The following is a 24,236-nucleotide window of genomic DNA, read 5'->3' on the forward strand; positions in this document are numbered from 1 at the left end:
TTCATGTGTGACTGTTCCCATTTCCAGGTGAGGACCTGAGGTTCAGAAAGAAGCCGTGGTCCCATAAAACACTGGGGATCCTGAGTTCAGCTAGAGCATGGGTTGCCTCTTGCCAGCAAATGACATCAGAGTCCCTAACCAACTCAACCTTCTCTATTTTCCAGGTCAAGTCCCTGCTCCTGGTGGTGTTGGGGCTCACCTTCCTGAGGGAGGGGGCAGCTCGAAAAAACCCAAAAGCAGGGGATGCTGCCCTGTGCCCTCCTCTGGAGGATAACAGTGTGAGGGTTGACATCCGCATCCTCAGGCAAAACCAGGGTATTTCCATCTCAAATGATTTTCAGAACCGCTCCAGCTCCCCTTGGGATTACAAGTAAGTGTAAATGAGAATGATCTTCACATTCTTTTGAAAAATATGTTAATTTATTCTAATTAAAAAATTTAGAAAATACAGAAAAAAAATAAAAGCCCTAATATTTACTCTTAAAAACAGAAATCCCAACTTTGCCCGGGAGCTCACATTTTTTCCTGCTGTTTTGGGCTAGGTCCTCCTGTGTGGTCAGAGGTCCTGCTATTTTGCTTCCAACTTCTCACTGACTCTCTGCCTTTTCCTGCTTCATGATGCCCTAGGTTGGAATTGACAAGCTTTCTGTGCTGGAAGAGAGGGCTCTTTAAAGCAGCCCATATAATGATCTCTGCATGGGGTTAAGTGGGAGCCAGAAGAGTCAGTGTGGAGTGATCCACTCAGATTAGACATCAGTCTTCAAGGAATGAGGAGGAGGGCAGAGTAGACAAGAAAGGCCAGTTTGGGAAAGGGGATGCAAGATGGGGATGGGATGTTCAGGGTACTGTCCTGTGATATTGTCTGATGTGTCGGATCTTGGAATACTAAGCATTCATCTATATGCTCCAGATAGAAGCCTGAGAACAGATTCCAGGGACAATTAGAAGTGCTTCTGGGGCTCCTGTATGGCTTCCTAGAGGAAGGGAGTATGTATGGTGGTGGCAAGTTGGCTGGCATGATTTTGCTGCCTTTGTACCTCCTGGCAGAGGGGGCTTTGAAGGGAGAAACAGGGAATGTGCTGGATTCACAGACTGCTGGGGCTTTGGCTTTCCTTTCCAAGCAGCAGGCTTTGTAGATTTTATATTAGGAGACCTACTAGTGATATTCCATATATCTAGGCAAAGGATGAATAATAATTATAATAATAACAACAGTGTGAGGAAAAATAAAAGAGCTGACATTTATTGAATGCCAACATGTAGCCTTTTGTGTGCATTTGTATCACTGAATATCCTCAGAAGTCCGATGAGAGAGACCTGTGAGAATCCCCATTTTAGAGTGGAGGAAACAGGCTTAGGCAGTTAAGCACCTGCCTGGAGGGCTGTGGATGAATCCAGGCCATCTGGCTGCAGCCCTGGATTGCTGGGAAATGCCTCCCTGCCCAGTGGCGCGGGGCGCTCACATTTGTCCATCTCCCTCTCCCTTGTCTCACCATCTGCTTTTGTCCGCTCCCCCTGCAGCATCACCCGGGACCCCCACCGGTTCCCCTCGGAGATTGCAGAGGCCCAGTGCAGGTATTCGGGCTGCATCAATGCCGAGGGGCAGGAAGACAGCTCCATGAATTCTGTTCCCATCCAGCAGGAGTTCCTGGTCCTGCGGAGGGAGCCCCGGGGCTGCACTCGCTCCTTCCGGCTGGAGAAAGTGCTGGTGACGGTGGGCTGCACCTGTGTCACCCCCATCGTGCGCTATGTGCACGCCTGAACGTCCGCTTGGCTGAAGAAGCCCTGAAATACCACTCCCAGAGCTCTGCAGCTAGTCCTCCATGGTCCCAATTCTCTCCACTTCATCGGCCTCTTGATAAGACTGGGCGGAATTCTCAGAGCTCTGTATTAGATAGAGTGTCAACTTTCTGGGGGTGCTTCCAGATCATAACCTAGTCCTGAGCTGTTCCACTGTCCCAAACCCTTGAAAATGGACGGAGGAGAAGGAAGGTGCGCATAGCCCTGCCGTCGCTGTGATTTGGTGCCATTCCTGGGGAATTCTGTTGCAAATTCTGTTCCGTGTGGATGAAGATGCAGAAAATGTAACCACAGTATGAGTGTGTGGGAGGGGGTGAGGGGTGGGGTGGGGTGGGAGGGATGGGGTAAGGCTCTAGTACACATCCTTATTAAGATTTACTCAATAGAGTTTGGCCTGATGCTCCTATTTTTAAGGAAACTGTCTATCTGTTTATGGTGTATTTTTATATAAAATTTTAGGAGAAAAATTAATATATCAAGTATTAATATAATAAAGTATTAATGATTGAAAAATACTTCAGGTGTTTCTTTCCAGTCTTGGCTTGTATTCACAGAGCTTGGAGCCCTCAAGATTGTGAAATTCTAAATACTTGTCATTTGTTTTTCATATTTTCTCATAAGTTCCTCATTAGAGGACTACTGTTAGTGTTATTTTATTATTATTATTATCATCATTACTCTGTGTGTGTGTGTATGTGTGTGATCTTGGGGACTTGTTTCCTCAGCTTCATTGAGATAAATTGGCAAATAATATTATGTAAGTTTATAGTGTACAGCATGATGACTGTCTTTCTATATATAGTGAAATGAGCACCACAATAAGGTAGTTAACACTTGCATCACCTCACATTTTTACCTGTGTGTGTGTGTGTGTGTGTGTGTGTGTGTGTAGTGAGAACATTTAAGATCTACTCTCAGCAAATTTCAAGTATACAATACAGTATTGGTAACTATAGTCACCATGCTATACATTAAATCCCCAGGACTTATTCATCTTATAAATAATTTTGTACCCTTTGACCAACATCTCCCCATTTCTCCACCCCCAGCCCCCAGCTTCTGGCAACTACTGTTCTCTCTGTTTCTATGAGATAGTTATTTTATTATTAATGGTACTTGGGGGTTACATGGAGAATTAAGGAAAATGGCGTCGACAGAACTCAGTTTCTCTGGTAACTCTTCACTGCTCCATGGTCCTGGCTACATTATATTACAAAGTGAACATTTACTGGCCACTGTGCTAGTCAGCAGAGATACAGAGACAAGTAAGAAATGCATATGGAAGGACCACAGTGTTGGGACTGGCCATCCACGAGCCCCTGGTCACTGGGACCATGCAATCCCTTTGCATGGCCTTGTTCTGACTTCTGGGACTTTTAGGGTTACTGGTTGTGTTTTATCAATATCTTATGCTTCTTGGGGGCTCAGGAGCTTCCAGATTCTGGTCTTCATGCCACTCTGGGGAAAACTCAGAGGTTCTCTCAACCCTCCCTTGTTTCTATATGGCACAGCACATTTTCTCCTTAATGCTACCACAGGCTTAGTATACCTCTGCATTGCCGCTGCTTTCCACGTCCGAGAGAGGAAGTGGGGCCTAAGTTCTCACTCCCACCTGAAACTTGGCTTGAGGATAGGCAGGTGGCAGAAGCCTGACACCCATTTTTAACTCTAGTGTGGGCAACTTTTTTCTAGTCTAGGTGGGAGTGGGAATGGAATAGCTGGGTGGGCTGGCTCTTCATCTCTTGGCTGCAGAATCTTTTGTTTATGGTATAACTATTGATATTTAAATATTCAGACTCTTGAAATCTAGAAAACATTTTCTGTGGTAGCTATCAGCTTTGTAAGTTTGCTGTGAATCTCACAAGTCCATTTTCGTGCTCAGATTTGTACAATGAATCCTTCTTTCTGTTGATGTTGGCAATAATTGCTCCCTCCTGTGGTAGGTTCATATTGTTAGAGCTGGATGGGCCCCTGCAGATCACCTGGTCAAACTTTTGCATTGGCAGATGAGGCCCAGAGGAATTAGGTGACTTGCTCAAGGTCGCGTGAGTAGTTAGTGGCACAAAGGGGCTCATGACTCCAAGTTCATAATTTTTTCTGTTGGGTTTGCAGTACTCGATAATGTTTCCGGTAAATACCCGTATCAGTCATTTCTCTGTGCAGCCTGGGAGCAGGTACAGAAGTACCTGCACCTCGCATACCTCCAACTACGTTGCACCTGGTGCCCCCTGGGGCCTGGGGCCTGAGTTACAGCTTGCTCTGAGGGCTGGCTGTCATTCAGGAAATTGCACACTGTCTCTGGCTCACAAGGTGGCACACTGCGCCCATGGGTCAGTGGCTCCCTTAGGGGGGAGTCTGTCTTTGGCAGCCACTGGAGACACTGCTGAGGTGGAATGAGCAGCCTGTGTTCTTCAGCGCTGAGCCTAGCTTCCCGGGACTCAGAGGTCCTTTGTTTTGAATGCAGGAGAAAGGGCCTATGTTGAGCAGTCCAGATTTTCGAATACTGCATTGCCGTCATAATCTGTAGAGGGACGGACTTCTCTTTCCACATGGAACTGGAAGCATGTAGTCTTTACTTTTGATACCCAGTTCTTATATATGACAGCTTGGCTGAGGGGAAGTACATATTCTCTCTCTCTGTCTCTCCTTCCCTCTTCTTCTCCCCCTCCCCCCGCTACTCCCACATCCAGATAAAAATCATCTATGTTTGTAACGCTCCATGGGAGAAATTTCACTTGTAATTTACAGTGAGGAAAATGGTTATGAAATTAGTTTTCCTTTAAGTTTCTTTCTTTTTTTCTTTTCTAGTAGAAGAAGTGGTAGAAAAAATGCATTTAATACTTAGCTTTTGGCTTCAAATCCTGGTTCTACCCTTTTCTGGTTATATGAATTTAGGCAATTTAGTCCTTCCGAGACTCAGCTTCTTCATTTGTTAAATAGGGAATGATATCTATTTTAAAGAGTAGAGTGTAAAGTAATCGAAATAAAAAAAAGTAAAAGACTTAATACAGTACCCAGGAAATGATAGGTACTTAGTATGTGGTAGTCCTTATCCCAGGAAGTACAGAACTTACGTTTCCTGTTTGCTTGGCCCCGGGAAACTCATAGCCAACTTTTCTGCTTAAATACCACAGCTATATTATTTCCTCATGGTTATTAAGTTTATGGTCTCCATTTAATCTCTATATACACACATAGGTAATTCAAGGTGGTTTAAACAAAAGATCTATACATTGTTAATATTATTATATAGATCTTTTGTTTAATCCACTTTAATTTGACAGGAATAGAGGAAGCTATAGATTTAAGACATTAAAAAAAATTCCCCCGGGTCCCCAAATGTTCATTGTAGTCTACTCCACTGATATAAATTGGAAGAAAGGCATTTTTTTGGGTCCAATAAGCCCCAGGAGTTGTACATGTTCAGCTGGACTTCCCTCAGGGTACAAAAGAACACACATTTTCTCCAACACTGAGATGTTCTTTTCGGCACCCTGTTTGGTGCCAAGAGAATCGCTGAAAAAGTGGTAGCTTCTGAACCTTGTTTGTACCTCTCTTAAGTGTCATAAAAGACTAGAAAAACCCAATCCTTCCTCCTTACAGAGTACCCAAGAAAAGAGAACTCCTTCAGTTAGTGAGAGAAATCAGAAGTGGGGTTTTGGCCTGATGGTAGTGAGGAGAAACATTTATGTATAGAAGATTTTCCTTCATTTGTTTCTTATGTTTGTGAATAGGGCAATCAGGGAGGTTGCACTTACCAAGTCATAACTCTGCATCTTCTTATGTTCGCCGTAGGATTTAATTGCATTTGCAACAGAACCTTAGTTTTCTCTTTTTAAAAGATTTAGAGAGAGTGTGTGCACACATGTGTGAGCAGGGGGAGGGGCAGAGGGAGAGGAGGAAGAGAATCTTAAGCAGACTCCCTGCTGAGCATGGAGCCTGATGTAAGGCTTGATTTCATGACCCTGAGATCATGACCTGAGCTGAAACCAAGAGTTGGATGCTCAACCGACTGAGCCACCTAGGCGCCCTGACAGAACTTTCCTTTTCATGTCTGGAGTACTAATGTGGTCCTGGGGGCTAAACTCAATAACAGTTCCATAGAGGGTTATTAAACATACCAGTAGCAGTTCATATATACTGAGTATTGGCTATGTGTGTCAGACACTGTGCTATTTTATATGCATCTTAGTCTTCACATGGCATGAGTTTGGAAAGATGATTATCCCCACTTTACAGATGAGGCAACTGAGGGATTAATTACTTGCCCAGGGTCACAAGAGCTAGTAAATATTAGCCTCAAGGTTTAAACTTGCATCTCTTGGACTGAAGACCCCCTATTGCCTGGTCATCTCATCAGTCCATCTGTGTAAAGTTGGATAAGTTACCTAGTATGTACTTCTTCACTGGATTTTTTTCTGTCAAAAATTAAGAATGATTACGTTTCTTACATAGGTCACTGGAGGTTCTTAAGATTAACTCTTGATTTACGAAGAACATTGGAGATCTATTACTCACTGCCTTTCCAGAAACACATATCTATTTACTAGTACCAGATGCATGAACTTGGTCTTGTAAGTTTATAATAGGGACTATGTGAAGTGTGTGCTTTAAAAACTGTGATGTACTGGGGCGCCTGGGTGGCTCAGCGGGTTAAACGTCAGACTCTTAATTTCTGACTCATGATCTCAGGGTTGTGAGACAGGCTCCGCACGGGGTATGGAGCCTGCTTAAGATTCCCTCTCTCCCTCTGCTCCTCCTGACCCTAAAAAAAAATTTAAAAACTGTAATGTGCTGCTGTCTCACAGTACTTAGTGGGTGCTGATTTTGAGAATTTTGCTCATCAGTGAAAAGAACATACGTTGAAACTAAGATTAAATTTTTAAAAAGAAAGACTCCAATTTGAGCATGAAGACGTTCTTGCCAGCAAAATGGCCATCTCTTCTCTTAAAATGTACAAACATCGTAGCAGTATCAGAGATCACAGAGTAATGACCGAGAACATGGACAATGGGGCCAGATGCCAGGTAAAAATGCCAGCTTCAGCACTTACTAGCTGTGCCATCACTTGTGATCTTGGCCAAATCACCTAACCTCTCTGTGCCTCCCTTTTCTCTACTGTAAAATGGGGATGATAGCACTACTTACTTCAGAGGGTTGTTGAGAGGCTGGAATAAGATAATATAGATAAGATGCTAAGACTAGTACCTGGCATGGAACGTGTATTGTCCAGTATTTATTAAAAAAAAGAAAAGTCGGGCGCCTGGGTGGCTCAGTTGGTTAAGTGACTGCCTTCGGCTCAGGTCATGATCCTGGAGTCCCTGAATCGAGTCCCGCATCGGGCTCCCTGCTCGGCAGGGAGTCTGCTTTGCCCTCTGACCCTCCCCCCTCTCATGTGCTCTCTCTCATTCTCTCTCTCTCAAATAAATAAATAAATAAATAAAATCTTAAAAAAAAAAGTCATCCAGTAGCATACCCCAATTACATGTTAATTTTCTTTTTTTTTCCTTTTTTTTTTTTTAAATTTTATTTATTTATTTGACAGAGAAAGACACAGTGAGAGAGGGAACACAAACGGGGAGTGGGAGAGGGAGAAGCAGACTCCCCGCCGAGCAGGGAGCCCGATGCGGGACTCGATCCCGGGACTCCAGGATCATGATCTGAGCCGAAGGCAGTCGCTTAACCAACTGAGCCACCCAGGTGCCCTACATGTTAATTTTCATATTTTGCTTTCTGTTCTGTTCCTTTGTCTCACCCGCTTTCTATAGCTGTAACCATAATATATATGCAATCTGTATTTGGTAATTTTTTACTTCACATTACATTTTACACGTTTTCTATGTTTCTATATAATGTTCGCAATAATTTTTGTGGCTACATACTATTCTTTCAGGTAGATAAACCAGAATTTATTCAGTTATTCCTTTTTAAAAAAATTATTTATTTATTTGACAGAGAGAGAGGGAGTGAGCAAGCACACAGGTAGGGAGAGCAGCAGGCAGAGGGAGAAGCAGGCTTCCAGCCGAGCAGGGAGCCCGACACGGGACTTGATCCCAGGACCCCGGGATCATGACCTGAGCCAAAGGCAGGCGCTGAACCAACTGAGCCACCCAGGCGCCTTTAGTTATTCCTTTTTTTAAACCTTTATTTCCACTTACAAAAATTAGATAATGCTTGTCGCTATTCTAGTGTTTTTTTTATTATGAACTATATAATGTGGACAGAAGAGTATATATCTTTATATATGTACAGTTGCCTTCTATGTTAAAATTCTATGTGTGTGCATTTTCATTATCTACAGGTTACCCTGGGCCAGTTACTTAATCTTTTCGAGGCTTGGCTTCCTCACCTATAAAATGAGGATGACAATAATATTTGCCTCCTACAGTTGTGGTATGGATTAAAAAATAATAAATACAAATCATTATAGCAGTTCTGAGTTTGAACTAGCTGTTACTAGTCTTACTTACTGGTTTCATACACCACCTTATATAGGGCCTCTGCATACATACTCCCACCTTTTCGTTCTTGTTTTCAAAGCCAAGTAAATCAATGCATTTGACAAAGATGGATTTATGACTTGTTCTGGGTTGTGGCTGTCACAAAATGTACAGACTTCCTACTCCACTGGCTTACCTCTGTGGTTTTCTTACATGCTGTCTGTAGGTGATACACCACAGCCCTTTGCATGGCCTGAAGGCAAGGACCAGACCTTGTTTATAGTGGTGACAGCACCAGAAGCCATGTAACCATTTCCCACAACCACATTCTCATGATTTTGACAGAAACCAGATCTGGGAGGCACCGCTCTGGATGGGCCCCGTGTGCTGGATGGTGGAGTAGGATCTGAGTGCACCTGGCTTCCTCAGATGGGACACCTCACTCATGGAAAATTCCAAATTTCCTGGGGTCCCAGGCATCTGCCTATTCCGCACTCCTGGGCTTTTCAACAGCTAGGAGAAAAAAAGATACAGATTTCCCACCGATCACTTGTCAAATGCCTAACTGCCTTTGGTGCTCACTCCAAAGCCCAAGTGAGATCCATTAAGAAAACAAGGTTTGCTTCTGCCACTTGCTTTGGACTGTGTCTGCATAGGGGATGCCAAACTTCTGGTTCCTGTATTTGAAAACATGTAGAAAATAGAATGAAGTATATAAAAGAAAACACATCCTTTGGATCTATGCTGCTTCGCTTTTGAAATCTACGACTATCATTTGGGCTTAAGAATTTAGATGAATTGAAGTTGGTACCGTGAGAGCGACCTTACTGGGTGAAGAAATGGTTGAATTACTTCTACTGTACAGAAGGTGAATACCAAAGGCTTCCCAATTATTCTTTTTTTTTTTTTTTTAAAGATTATTTATTTATTTATTTATTTGACAGAGAGAGACATGAGAGAGGGAACACAAGCCGGGGGAGTGGGAGAAGGAGAAGCAGGCTTCCCGCTGAGCGGGGAGCCTGATACGGGGCTTGATCCCAGGACCCCGGGATCATGACCTGAGCCAAAGGCAGACGCTTAACGACTGAGCCACCCAGGCACCCCAATTATTCTTATTAGTAGCAGAACCCTTTATAATGAAAGCTAAGACTTCTTGAATTATTACAATAGAATAGACTCTCTTCTAACTTATATACATTTACTCATTCAATTATAAGAATGCAGTGACTTAGAAACTATTAATTAGTGTCATTGTCCAGAGGAGAAAATTGAGGCACAGACTGAGTGAATACCTTCCTTGAGGTTACAATAGTCATCTGGTGGTAGATTCTTGCCTGTTGTCCCTAAGCTACCTTGCCTCTATGTGAGAGATCCACCAGGAATCACTTGCCTGTCCTGAAATGCCTCAATCATGGAATCTTCTTTGAGGATCCTCCTCTGCGAGGTCCTTCTCAGTGGGAGCAGATAAATTACAGTATTTGCGTACTCATACAATTATAGAATTTTATGGGAAGCTCACTGGAAATGGAATCAATAGATCCTCGACTTCACCAGCTTCCAGAAATACCTTAAATTGTAATGGCCTTCATCTTCCTTGTGCATAAGAATTCCAGTCCTTTACCTGGCCTTCTTCCTCAGAGGTTTCTGGGAATCTCTGAGCAACACCCTCATTTCCCTCTAATGTTTCCCGGGGTTGGTTACTACCTTGGTCAACTGGCTGGCTTTGGAGAACCAATCCCTTCCTCTCCCCACTGTCTGACATAAATCTATCAGGCTTTATGAATTTCCAAGGCTAGGCTATCAAAGGTCATGCAGCTTCCATCTGGTTCTCTCTCTTTTTTTTTTTTATTAAAGATTTTTATTTATTTGACAGAGAGACAGCGAGAGAGGGAACACAAGCAGGGGGAGTGGGAGAGGGAGAAGCAGGCTTCCCGCGGAGCAGGGAGCCCGATATGGGGTTCGATCCCAGGACCCTGGGATCATGACCTGAGCCGAAGGCAGACGCTTAATGACTGAGCCACCCAGATGCCCCCCATCTGGTTCTCTTAACATGCTAATTCTGGTGGAAGCCAATCGTCATGCAGGAAGTCCAGCTGCCCTGAGAATGCCATGCTGGAAAGGCCATGCATAGATGCTCTAGTTGACAATGCTCGATGAGCTCCCAGCCGACAGCCAGCATCAACTCCCAGGCATGTGAAAGAGCCATCGGGGACACTCAGCCTAGCTGAGACTTCGAGTCCCTGCAGCCCCAGCCAATATCGGAATCCAACCGCCTCAGTAGGACCAGCTACATAATGTGTGGGTCCCAGTGAAAAATTAAAGCACACAATTCCAAGACTGTTAAGCAGAGCATTAAACCAAGTGTGGGGCCCATTTTGGAGCAGCGTCCCTACGCAACTTCACAGGTTGTACACGCACGAAGCCAGCCTGCTCGCAAGATGGCCCCAGAACTGCGCCGCGGAGCCCTTCCCAAAGTTTTGCAATCAAAATAAAATGGTTGTTGGGACGCCTGGGTGGCTCAGTCGTTAAGCGTCTGCCTTCGGCTCAGGTCATGATCCCAGGGTCCTGGGATCGAGCCCTGCATTGGGCTCCCTGCTCAGCGGGAAGCCTGCTTCTCCCTCTCCCACTCCCGCTACTTGTGTTCCTGCTCTCGCTATCTCTCTCTCTGTCAGATAAATAAATAAAATCTTAAAAAAAATAAAATAAAATAAAAATAAAATGGTTGTTTTACACCAGAAAATCTGGGGTGATTTATTATGGGGCCACAGTCATCGTATCAGCCCTAAGGACAATTACTTCAGGCTCTAACAGCCCAGCATTGTTACACTTTCTAAAAGTTCATTTAACCTTGAGTTTGTGAGTCTAGGTGAGCTGGGCTATATCTATAGTCCAATTCTATTCATTGTTCTGTCCTCCAGCGGGAATTGAAAATTGTGCCTTGGTATCTTTGCTGCATTTTTGACTATTTCAACAACTGCTAATTAAAAATACCCACTTGTATAATAACAAGCAAGAGTGCACAACAGCACAGAATATGGATGGTTCAAAAGGCACTTTTTCTACAAAGGACATAGTCTGCAGAGGTGGAACCCTGCCGACGGTATCAATGACCTTCAAAATCACCTTTTACAAAGAGCAATGTAATCCCTAGGAACCACAGCTTCCTCAAGTTGTTCCACTTTATATTTGCATAATTAAAAGGCCTAGTTGTGTGCATTTCTTAGGAAAAAATAGGGAGTTTCAAGACACACTTGTGCAAGACAAAAAAAAATTGCTTGTAGGGGCGCCTGGGTGGCTCAGATGGTTAAGCGACTGCCTTCGGCTCAGGTCATGATCCCAGGGTCCTGGGATCGAGTCCCGCATCGGGCTCCCTGCTCGGCGGGGAGCCTGCTTCTCCCTCTCCCTCTGCCTCTCTCTCTCTCTCTCTGACTTTCATGAATAAATAAATAAAACATTTAAAAAAAATTGCTTGCCACCTGGAAATGCAGATTTCCTAATTCTACTATTTGCCCTAAGCTTTCAAAGATTTTAGGGGACTCATACTGGAGGAAAACATACCTCCTCGTTGATTCTGAAATCAAATAGAGCTGAATCTCTGGTTTCATTTATTTGCCAGAATTCTGTATTAACAAGCACTTTTGTGACCTTAGAATCTGGTAAATTGATATTCATAACGACAACAATCTTAGGTGTTGCTTTCTTTCTTCCTTAGGTGATGTTTTCTAAATAATCAAGCGATTGTTATGTTCCATTGTGTTAGGGTGCTGTAGAGTGTCTCTGATTATTTTCTTCTTTGAAAATCTTGCGTGGGGTAGTTGGCTGAATACTGACCCCCAAAGATATCCATGTCTGAATCCCTGGAACCTGTGATTGTTACCTTACATGGCAAAAGGGTCTGTGCAGATGAAGGCTGTTGAGATGGGGAGATTATCCTAGATTTTTATGGTAGACCCTAAATATAACCATGAACGTCTTTATGAGGGGGGTGGGGAGCAGAGGGAGATTTGACAACAGAAGAGTATAATGTGATGGATAGAGGAAGGAGCCACTGGTCAAGGAATGTAGTTCTGGAAGCTGGAAATGGCAAATTCCCTGAGGCCTCTTCTGGAAGGAGCACAGCCCTGCTGACAACTTGGTTTTGGCCCAGTGAACTGTAAGGGAATAAATATGTGCTGTTTTAAGCCACCAGATTAGTGGTAATTTGTTGTAGCACTGGTAATAAACTAATAGAGTGCATATCTGATTGTTTATTTCTTGTTTGAAAATCATTCTTGCATGGGAAACTCTTCATCAGCTTGGTTGTTTGATGAGCCTAAGCATTGTATTTCCGGGCTGCAAGGGCATGCATTAGGAATTATTAGGCATGATCTACCCGTTGGTGATCGCTGGGCCACTCTCCTTGCCACGGAGCAGTAATTGAGCTTCATTGTGTTTGGGCTGCTTTTTATGGACAATTTGCTTTATCTCGTGGCCAACCCAGTTGAACAGCGTCTTCGGTGACTGCAGGAGGTGCAGGCTGGGAAATGCTTCTGACTCACCCCTGCGGTGGGTTGGAAAGGATGCAGAAGGATGCTGTTTCAGGTTGACTGCTGTGTACCCCGTGTGGGAGACACACGAAAAGCATTCTGGGACCCAAAGTTGGCTTCTCACCATCTGACCGAAACGAGCAACTTCTTACAGTAAGCTCAGGGGAAGGAAGTCAGTGTCGGCGGAGTGCTCCTTCCACGAACTTAAGCCCAGATGTCTGACCTACATTTTCATCCTCCAAAATGACCTTCCTTCTACCGTGGCCGAGCAGGATTAAACACAGAAAAGTAAACACTGCGCGGCAATCATGTTTGATATAAAGATTATTTGAAATTCTTTGGCTTCTCAAACCTCTTTGAATTTGTTATATTAAAGGGCGATAGGGCCAAAAAGTTTGAGTGGGTCACTATTTGTCTTTGTGGATGTGATGTTTTTTTAGGAAAACCTGCCTCCTCCACTTCCAGAACCTCTCATTCTTTGTTTCCGTCCTCATGTGGGATTGTCAGCTATGGCTGGGTCTCAGGCTGAGCAAAACAGACTATTTTCTAGGTGCTGTGGTTTGTGGGGGCACTGAGAAGGGATTCTGCCTCCAAAATAGATCTTTGTGATTTGCTTAAATCCTCCCTTTGAAACATCGCTTTTGAGGGCTTTTTTTTTTTCTTTCTTTTTTTTTTAAATACACACCTCCAGGAGGTTGACACATTGGGCTGCTAAGGTAGGTTAAATTTTTGTGACTCCCCAAACTCTCCTCTTAAAGGTCCAGCATTGTGCCAGCTACTGGGGAATCAAAGATCAGTAAGTCACATCTGGTGATATTTCCCTACCTCCAGAGGTATTGTGAAAATTGGTTCATAAGAGATCTAAGGTCGTTTTTGTTTGTTTTTGTTTTTTCTAACAAACTACTAGAAATAATAAGGGTGAAAGAAAATGACTATATATGATTCCTTATCAGTAGGTAAGGAAAATAGATGTGGGCTTTTTTTGGATAAGGAAAGGTATGAAGGTCCTTCCTGCCTTCCTTTCTTTCTTTTTGTAAAAGAAAAAAAATAATTTTGTCCTAAAGTAAAATGATTGTTCCAGGATGGAAAAAATATATAGGACAAAAGCTGAATGGATATAGAAATTTGCAGACGGTTTGTGGAAAAAGAATATTGAGAAAGGAATTTTATGAGCGGTTAAGCTAAAATTGGAATGGATTTGTGTAAGAAGGAAAAAAAGAGAGTTTTAATATCAAATGCACATTGGTGCAAAATTAGAATTTGTTTTTTTTCTCTGTTAAAAGGACAAAGTGGGACGCCTGGGTGGCTCAGCTGGTTAAGCGTCTGCCTTCGGCTCAGGTCATGATCCCAGGGGTCTGGAATCGAGTCCCCCATGGGGCTCCTTGTTCAGCGGGAAACCTGCTTCACCCTCTGCCTGCCGCTCCCCCTGCTTGTGCTCTCTCTCTCTCTGACAAATAAAATAAATAAAATCTTAACAACAACAACAAAAAAGGACAAAGTTTTCTTGGACTCTTGGTCTGCTCTTGATGAGAAATTGTAAACAAAGTTTTTCTTTACCTTTAATGGAATCTACCTAGGAAACAAAGACTCAGTATTTTGTCTTTATCTGGTCTTTGATTGCTTAAGATACTGAGTATTCTCTACTAAAAGAGCTAAGTTTTTTTTTTTGTTTGTTTTACAACTATGTGACTTCTTGTATATGTTAAATTTCACAGGAAGCATTGTCAAATAAGAAGCAATGTAGACTTTCTTTAGAGTATATTTGTATGAAATTCCTAAATCTGATATGCCCCAGTATCATGGTGTCAGTCATCATTTGAAAATGTATCAAAGAAATAACCAAATTCCCTCGTCAATTGCAGTATAAGGAACTCTCATCAGATCCTTAACCATGGCTGTTTTTAAGTCCTTTGTTGTTTGCAGATAGTTATTGCTTTACTCTGGTGCTTTGGCAAAAAGCATTTCTGCAGAAGTGCTTCATCTTCAGGGAGGTTCATGGAAAAGACTCTGATAATTATGATCAATTTGCCTTCATGGGGGAGGGACACTAATGAACCTTTCAAGTGTCTCCCCAAGGCTACCTGCATAGCCTCACAGTAGGTCATGTGATGGTAGCTTAAGATGTGTCCCTGTTCTCCTTCCCTGCATGGACCCATCACGTCAATGATGTAAGGTTCACGTGTGAATATTTGCCTTTGTTGCAGGACAACACCCTGCAGGCTTTGCTGGAACATCTGTGCGGGAGAAGATGTGCCATGAACCCACAGAAAATTCAAGGCCCGGACACTGCCATAAAGTTTTGGGAGTCAGGTAAGATGCATGTTGTCCCCAAAGTTGTGTTTGAGAAGATGCAAACTTCTCCAACCCCTAAGAACATAAAGGAGATATGCATCTTTGTAGGGATTTTAGGGGTTTAGAGGTCTTTTATTCAATCAGGAAGCTGATGCCCTTGTGTGGGTACAAGCGCTAGCAACTGACCCTTCAGTAGATACAGCAGAGTGAGTGCATAGAAAGAGTGGCCACCACAGTGCCGGGTGGGACGGTGTTTTGCCAAGGAAGCCAGATGGCCCTTGAAATACAGTGACTTGGTTAATACAGTAACAACATGTTCTGTGTCTTCCAAACAATGTCTAAGGCCACTGTTAAAATGGGCAGTGGTCCAGGCGCCTGGGTGGCTCAGTTGGTTAAGCGACTGCCTTCGGCTCAGGTCATGATCCTGGAGTCCCGGGATCGAGTCCCGCATCGGGCTCCCTGCTCGGCAGGGAGTCTGCTTCTCCCTCTGACCCTCCCCCCTCTCATGTGCTCTCTCTCATTCTCTCTCTCTCAAATAAATAAATAAAATGTTTAAAAAAAAAATGGGCGGTGGTCCTCCACCAGAGTTCCCAACTGGTGAGGGATTGGTACCTTGATCATATTGGTCCCCCTCCGTGTGAGTGAGGATTTTAAATATGCCTTGGTTTGTGTGGACACTGCATCTGATTTAACCCGAGCTTCTCTAGTCACTGTGCAAACCGGACTGCTGCTATTGGGGGATTAGAGAAGCTAAGTGCCCTGTACAGAAACCCTTGTTGAATAGACAATGATAGGAGGTCATGTTTTAAAGGTTGTGATATACAAGATGGGGCAAAAGAACATGACATTGAATGGAGGGTCCATCTCCCCTATAACCCGCAAGCAGCAGAGTTGTGGAAAGGACAAATGGGATATTAAAGCAGCAAATTAAATTACTAACAGTTAAAACCACCTTGGCCTGGTGGATTAAAGTACTGTCCCAGACTTTAATACATTTGAATGATCGCCCAGTAGGATGTGTTGCTCATGTGCCGGACTTCAGATCCCTGCCGAGGTACCCAATACCATAAAGGCACGGAAGTCATGGAAAACATCCATGGCCTTGAGTCTCACCGTGGACTCAGGTGCTATGCTGCTGAGAACAGCGGGCCCCATCATGCCTGGGAAAGGCAGTATCTACTGGAGTTTGTAATGGGATATCCTGCTGGGATGGGTGAATTACTTCATGCCCGTGGGTGAGGGGGAGCTACTCAATCTCACTGGGATCCAGCTGTCCTGCTGCAAGCTAGGCCTGTAGATATGTGCTATGCCTGGAATGGGACATACACCATTGGAGGAGGGGTGAAGGTGGGGGTCCTGTTACTGGCAGATCCCACCCCCAGTCCATCTCCTCATGCCAGACAAGGCTGTCTTCCCCAGCCAACATGTATGGTATGCACAACCAGGTCAAGTTCCTAAAGCTGCCAACCTACCTCTCCTCAAGGCCACATTCTGTTTTCTACTGGTATTCCTTCATGGGGAATTTTTTTCTTTTCTTTTCTTCCTTCCCTTCCTTCCTTTCTCTCTCTTTCTTCCTTTTTTTGTTTAGGACCTCTTTGAACTTGCTGATCTGTGTGTGTTTGAAGAAATTTAGAAAAAGTACAGCTACGGTAACAACTCAGGAGTATTTCAGGTTGAGCCGTGATTGTGAAAGATTTAACTGTTTCTAGGAGTACGGAAAAGTTTTTTTCTGTTTCCATTTACTTTAGTTCTGGACTTGAAGCTGACGCTGAGGGCTGGCAAAGGGTCTTAAAAGGAAGGGGAAAGGTCTCCAAAGAGACTGGCACTGGAGTAGCTCTCCTTCTGGCTGTGCTAGATTCATTTATATTATTATTCAAGATGAGAATTTCGACTTTGTTGAAATGAAAAAAGCACATGCATTTGTTCCTTCCCCTTTCTCTCTGGAGCTGAGAGAAAGGATTATGACATTCTTGTGGTAAGCATCACTACAGTGAGCCATCATCTAGTCAGGAGATGTAGACAGACTGGTTAACCACACGGCTCACTGAGACACAAGCTAGACAGAGCCGAGAGAGGACAGGGCTTGTGGAAGGAGCCTTGGTTGTGACACAGAGATAGAGTCTAGGTTATCTGGGCCAGGGAGGAGTGTTATGAATACTTTACTCAACAACAAAGTCTATTCAAGGACAAAAGTTAAAACCAGATACTGTACTATATAGTCCTCTGTCATTTCAGAAACTTTGGGAAGTCATCTGACACCCTTCATTAAAGAAATATTAAACAGATGTGTAAGCCCAGTTGCAGCTACTGCACTCCTGATAGAAAAACTCTAACTTATAAAATAAAGTGCAACCTGCAAATATTTCTGTTCTTCTTTTCTAAAATCTGCCCTTGGGCACAGTTGTTGGCTCATCATAAGCACAGTGAAATGGTAGACTGAATGCATGGCTTTCAAATATAAATACAACTTCTTATAATAGAGCTTCTGTGAAAATTTGAGCAGCAGGTAATATGAGGGTATATTCTCTGACAATTGGCTTCTTTCATGTTAGCATGATGTTTCTAAGATCCATTCATATTGTTGTGTGTCAGTGGTTTGCTCCTTTTCATTGTTGAATAAGATTCCATTGTATGCCTATGCTAAAATTTATTTATTCTTACGCCAGTTGATAGGCATTGAGTTGTTTACAGTTTTTGACTACTCTGACTAGAATTTTACATTTCTTTGTGTCGACATACGTTTTCATTTCTCTTAGGTAACCACCTAAGAGTAGGATTGTTGGGGCTTATGATAGTATGTATGTGTAACTGCTAAACTATTTTCCAAAGTGACTGTGTCACTTTGCATTCCTGCCAGAAACATATGAGAGTCCCAGTTGCTCCCACATTCTTGTCAGCACTTGCTTGGTATTGTCAGTTTTTAAATTCGCGTCTCTCTAGTGGGTGAGTAAGGGTGTTTTAATGTCTTTCTATCATCATCTATCTATCTATCTATCATCTATCTATCTATCTATCTATCTATCTATCTATCTATCTATCTATCATCTATCTATCATTTATCTATCTATCATATTTTTAAGTAGGCTCCATGTCAAATGTGGGGCTTGAACTCATGACCCTGAGATCAAGAGTCGATGCTCTACTGACTGAGCCACCCAGGCACCCCATCAACGTGCTTTTAATTTGCATGTCACACTATATTGATTTAAACATTTGTGACACTAAAGAGCTCTGTCCTTTCATTTAGATGTTACCATTTATAGGGGTTTGCACCCATGAGTGGCCAATCCCATGTACCAGCAGTTCCATCTTAGATAATTCTTTATCAGAAAAGTTGATTTTTCACCTTTTATGTCAACTTGTCCGATCTTGTGAGGGTTCCTTTGAGCTTCTTCACAGAATATATGGCATCTTGTCACGTGTCCTTCAGTGAGCAATCTGGTTCCAGTTTCATCCTTTGTAAGTACAGGTCGAACTTTTGCCTTTTTCTTTTCTCTTGGTAGACTGGCATTTATCTTTATTCAGAATCCACACACCCCAGGTGATACAGGGTTTTGCTGGTTTTCATGTTTGTGCCACACTCTACCATAGTCCTATATTGAAAGCTTTGGTCAGTCATCGTTGATTCTCTTAACTGATTTGGTGCTATTCACAATGCCCAGTGACCCTGATTGATCTGCTCCATTAAAAAAAAATATCTTGAGATGGAGGCCTGAACAATGGAGTCCTGGACAGCTGAAGTCAGATAATAGGGATTGGAAATATAAATTTGAATGCCATCTTTATATAGATGACAGCTGAAGTCACAGATCTTAGAAGCATTTCCACATTTAGGGCACAACACAAAGAAGTGAAACTGGCATGGAAACAGAAGAAATTGATAGGGAGATGAACCAGAATGTCACAGAAACCAAGCCAAGAGAGAGTTTTAGGAAGGAGAGGGTGTTCAATAGGGTTAATGCTGCACAGAGGCTTAGAAGGAGGGAACCGAGAAGATGCTGCTGAATTTGAAATTGGGAGGTCATTTAAGACTTTAGAAAGTGCAGTGACAGCAAAGCAGTAGAGTCAGAAGCCAGAATGCACAGGATCAGGTAATGAGAAAGTGGAGGAAACAAGGACAGACATGTCTTTCAATAAGCATGGCAGACATAAAGATAGATCTGAGCCATCCTTTGCTTCTTCCAATAGGGGAAGAGGTGGACATCTTTCTGTGCTTTAGATTCTATTTGCCTTGGCCCGAGGAACCTTACTCTCCTGAACTCTCTGTCTTCAACTGTCTGTCTTCTGTCTTCAACCTCTGGCCATTTTCTCTCTTTATTGCTCAAGAATTTTTCAGTCTTCAAAAAGAAAAACCATAAAAACTACAAATAAGTCACAGGTTCCCTTGGCTACCACTCTATCGCCTTTCTTTTTATAGGCAAGCTACTTCAAAAAGGCCCTTTTCTTGTGTCTCCCACTTCTTCTCCTTCCATTCTCTCCTCCGTCTCTTCTAATCTGATTTTGGCTGCCACCACACGAAAGACACGTCTCTCTCTCTAGGGCTCAGTGATTTAGTTTATCTAACAGACATTTTTCAGGTCATAACTGACGTTTCTTGACATTTGATTCTGTTGACTACTTCCTCAACTTTAAGTTCTCTATTCTGTTGGCTTCTCTCTCTGATTTCCCTTTGTACACCTTGGGTTGCTCTTTCTGAGCCTCCTTCATGGACATTGGGTTGAATCTTCAGTTGTTGGGTCCTTCCACTTTGTAACTTCTCTTCCAGAGATGCCATTGAAAACATCACTTCTGATAATCATTCACATGCTCATGCTGTGCTTTGGATGCCACCTGCTTTGCCTGAGGGGTTTTACTGTCCAAGTTCCTCAAGCTCCAACCTTTGCTGAGCTCATTTCTCCCTTTTCCCACTGGACATTCTATGTAGATGTCCCATAGATATCTCAAACCCAGTATGCTCAAAGTTAATCCACTGCTTCCATTGGCCCCTAACCTAATATTCTTCTTCCTTCCATTGCTTATCTTCTGAAGGACATCACCATCCACCCCATTAACCAAGTCAGAAATCTGGAGCCATCCTTGCCTTTCTCCACTCTTGCTTATTTCTCCCCAACTTCCCCATCAAATCCTATTGATTTTACCCTTAATGTTTCTCAAATTCACCCCTTGTCTCCATTTCCACAGCCACTACTTATTTTCTGCCTCGGAAAAATCATATCTTTTCAATTACTTCCTCCATGCTGAGAATGCTGTTCATTTACCCACTCAATTTCATTCTTCAAACATATTTAGCAACTATGTGTTACATACAAATACTATTAAAGGGGGCAGTATCAGCTTCTAGTCAAGTGTTCTAATCTATCTTGGACACTTCCTCTTGCCTGCTTCCTCACTAAACCACATATTAGGAGTCTAAACCTTAACTAATCTTTCCTCCACTCCCATCCCAACCACCCACCAAACTGGCTACTCTGCACATTATGAAATTCATCACTCTCCAGGCTGGATTGGAGTCAGATATGTCGATCAGACAGAGATTAAATTATACCTCAGTAAAAAGCAGGTGGAATGGAAAAATTAATAGTCAGTAGTGACTAAATGTGAGTCGAGTACCCCAGTTCCAACAGTCTTTGACACTTGCTCCCTCTCCCCCGCTAAACCCTGTAATCAGTTTACTGTCCCTTGCCCTTATGTCATTATTTCCCCTCCCTACCAAGCTTAAATCCCACGGCCAATTATTATAATCACTCCTTTTGCACATGACCTCAGTCCCTTGCCTCTCTCACTTGGTCATATTCAACTGGTAAAACCTCACTCGCAGTTAAATTCAAGTCTCCATTTATTCTGTACTTGAACTTACACTGCTGAATGTGGGTGGAGAAAAATCTGCAATCCTGCTGACTAATCTCACATTAAATTCATGACCACGAACCTCAACTGGGCCTGTAATGCTGCCCAAACATGCATTTGCCACCCACTCTCCTATGTCACTGTTTTGTGTTTTCTCTTATCTCCTGGTGCCAGTTACCAATGTATTGCCTCTCTTCTCCAAGTCTACCTCGATTGATAGATTCCTCAAATCTCCAATACCTCTTCCACTATCTTCCCTCTAGGTAGATAACCTTGCTTCTTATTTTATTCAGAAAAACAGCGATCAGAAGAGAACTTAAGTCCTGTGTATACACATAGCTGCCTACCTGCCTACCTAGATCTGCCTACTCTCCTATTACTCCAGACGACCTGACTGTACTCTGAGCTAAGACTGACTGCTCTATTTAGTCACTGGTTCCTGTGCTCTTACCCCTACTCAAGCTCATAGCTCCAGAATTCTTCCCTACAAAGGTTTCTTCATAGTTCTTTCTTTATTCAAATTACCATAGATCTCTTCAGAAGGGTAATGCCACTTTGTAAGATTCAATTAATTGAATACAATTTAGCATAGTATTATATCATTATATGATGTCATTATGACCAATGCTGTCTTATTACTCAATCAATGCTCTGTTTATTTCTCAATTAAAAAGTAATGTATGGTGATTAACACAACATAATAAAAAAAAAAGTAAGGTTATTACGGCTTCTTGGATATCCCATAGCATGGTCTCCAAAAATGGGGTAATAGCTGTAATAACTTTTTATACAATGATACATGAACCAAATTCAAGACAAAGATTTCAGCTGGGCATAAGCAGAACTTCTTGCTTTTTGGGAGTAATGAATCACTCACTGGATTGTGACATTTCCATATTTGAAGTTCTTTAAAACTAATGTTATTTGATTTCCTACAAGGAAGTCCAACCACAATCTGGCAACCAAGGCCTTTGTAAATACTTCTTGTTTTTTATTCTTTTTTTATTTTCCTAAAATTGTTGGTATAAAATCCTTTCACAAAACAAAACTGATGTTATAATGTTTTTGCTTATGCAGAGTATCACTTTCTTACCTTTTGACAGAGACACAGTTAGGAAGGCCATTCAAACTTTCTTCCAGCATAAACTTTCATAATAATCCTTGTAATCATCCAATAAGATTCAGCTAAGGCCCTCCTCCTCCAGGAAAGCACTGGGAAGATAAAGGTGAATGAGCCAGACTTTTTACCTTTGTCTTCCCAAGTAATTAGCACAGGATCGATGACACCAGGTGTCCTCAGTAAATGTTATGGACCAAATCTTCATTGCCATTATTGTCACCAAATGTACATTTTGCACACATTTGGGTATGTTTAAACTACTGTGCATTGTTACTCCTTCCAGGAACTCATGACAGTAACCTACTTGTAGCATTCCAACATGAGACATGTGAGATACAGGTCACCTTTGATATGAGCCTTTTAAGGCTGCTTGCTTTTAACCACAGACCTATATAGACTTCTCCTATATCACTAGCAATGAGCTATATGCATTGAGAATTAACTTTGTCAGCTCTGCTCTAAATTGTACACCTGGTGAGAGCTGGTGCATGAGGATGTGAGGAAGCAAGCAAAAGGACAACCACTCTTGAAGCTTCCAGACCTCTCTTGTTAGTGTTAGCACTATCCTTTCTTATTGTTCTTTTTGTGACAAGTTCTGAGCTTCTGAACCTGAGTTCTAAATATGCCTTTGTAGTCTAAGAAACAGGAAACACCTGGACCATGACCCTGCTTGCTTGCTCCCCCCGTCTCTCTCTTTTCCTGCTTCCCACCCCTCCCTCCCTCCTCTTTTTCAGTTTCCTAAGCCTCTGGTTACTTTTATCACTTCTTTTTCCAGCTATTCTGAAACTTCTACCAGGCACAGCTCAAATTCCTCATCCTGGGTGAAGATCTTCTTTGCCATCCCTTCCAAAAGTGACGTGCCTTTCTTTTGAAAGTCTTGTGACACTTATAGTCTGTCTCACTAATTTAGTCTATATCCTGCCACAAGACCTCAATTCTTTCTTCGTATGTATCCTCTATCCCCACTCTCCCTGACCCTATCAGGCTACAGGTTCTTTGAGGATGGGAGCCTCATTGTTCATCCTTGACTATCTCCATAGCCCCTAGCAGGATGTTTTGCTCCAAATAAGTGCTCAACACAATTGAAACAGTAAAATGATTGATCAATATTGCTTTTTTATTTTTAAATTTTAAGTAAGCTCCACGCCCATCATGGTGCTTGAACTCACTACCCTGAGATTAAGAGTCGCATGCTCTACTGACTGAGCCAGCCAGGTGCCCCTCATGTTGCTTTTGATCCATGGCTCTATGTAGGACAGTTGTTACATCTGAGAAAAAAAAAAAAGTCAACTGTTTTTGGTCATTTGGGTTTGCCTTTGTGGGGAACACCAAGAAAAGCTGTTCAGTTGAAGAAACCAACTGCTTTCTGACTCTTTGCAAGCTCTGCTCCACCACCGATGATCTGAGATGCGTCCATGTGGTTCCAGCCCATGTTGCCTGGGCCTGTCTGTGTGCTCAGAAGTCTCCTCACAGCACCCTCCACCAAGACACAAGAGCACGAGGTCTGAGATTTGGATCTTCAGGATGGATGTTCTCCATGAATGTGAAGGGAAGCGTCCTTGTTTTTGTTGCAGAACACAGAGCCTGGGGCTTGAAGTGTGAGAGTAGGAACGAACAAAAGCAAACATAAGAATGTTTCTTAGAGGGCTCCTGGGTGGCTCAGTTGGTTAAGCATCTGACTTCAGCTCAGGTCATGATCTCGTGGTCCTGGCGTCAGGCTCTGCATTGGGCTCCCCGCTTAGTGGGGAGTCTGCCTGTCCTTCTGCCCTTCCCCCTGCTCATGCTCTCTCTCTCTCAAATAAATAAATAAAATCTTAAAAAAAAGGATGTTTCTCAGAGAATCTCTCATTCCTTCAGCACGTTCCATTTGAGGCTCTTAGTGACTGAGCCTTGGAACTTAATGGCAGGAGATGCTATATTCACACAGGTCCTTTCCAATCTCAATCTATATCATACTTTCTGTTTAGCTCAGAGTAACCTGGCTGGGGACTCTGTGTGCTTTAAGACTTGGAGTGAGAAAATTTGGAAAAACAATTAGTCATTGAGCTGCTTTTCTATGAAAGCAGTGGGCTCAGAGCTTGCTAAGTTATGTCTGAATGGGTTCATTTGACTGATAGGGTGACTGAGGCTTAGAGAACTTAAGTAATTTACCCGAGCTCATAGAGCTAAATAACAGATAGATCTGGGTTAAACCTAATCCAGCCAGGTCTG

The 24,236-nt window shown here is 42.8% G+C and overlaps 1 protein-coding gene across 1 annotated transcript; it reads left to right on the plus strand.

Moving 5' to 3' along the window:
- Positions 1 to 78: 78 nt before the first annotated feature.
- Positions 79 to 1,939, plus strand: IL17F (interleukin 17F). Its single transcript, XM_021692081.1, has 2 exons — positions 79 to 370; positions 1,522 to 1,939. The coding sequence occupies exons 1-2, from the start codon at positions 120 to 122 to the stop codon at positions 1,760 to 1,762; spliced, it is 492 nt and encodes a 163-aa protein (XP_021547756.1). The 5' UTR covers positions 79 to 119; the 3' UTR covers positions 1,763 to 1,939.
- Positions 1,940 to 24,236: the final 22,297 nt, after the last annotated feature.

This window comes from Neomonachus schauinslandi, chromosome 8, assembly GCF_002201575.2.
Source record: "Neomonachus schauinslandi chromosome 8, ASM220157v2, whole genome shotgun sequence".
NCBI classification, from domain to species: Eukaryota; Metazoa; Chordata; class Mammalia; order Carnivora; family Phocidae; genus Neomonachus; species Neomonachus schauinslandi.

Excerpts from the sequence above, each read along its gene's own strand:
- IL17F (XM_021692081.1), top strand. The coding sequence starts at position 120 with ATGACATCAGAGTCCCTAACCAACTCAACCTTCTCTATTTTCCAGGTC. Across the intron at positions 371-1,521 it reads AGCTCCCCTTGGGATTACAA|CATCACCCGGGACCCCCACC; the intron begins GTAAGTGTAAAT and ends CTCCCCCTGCAG.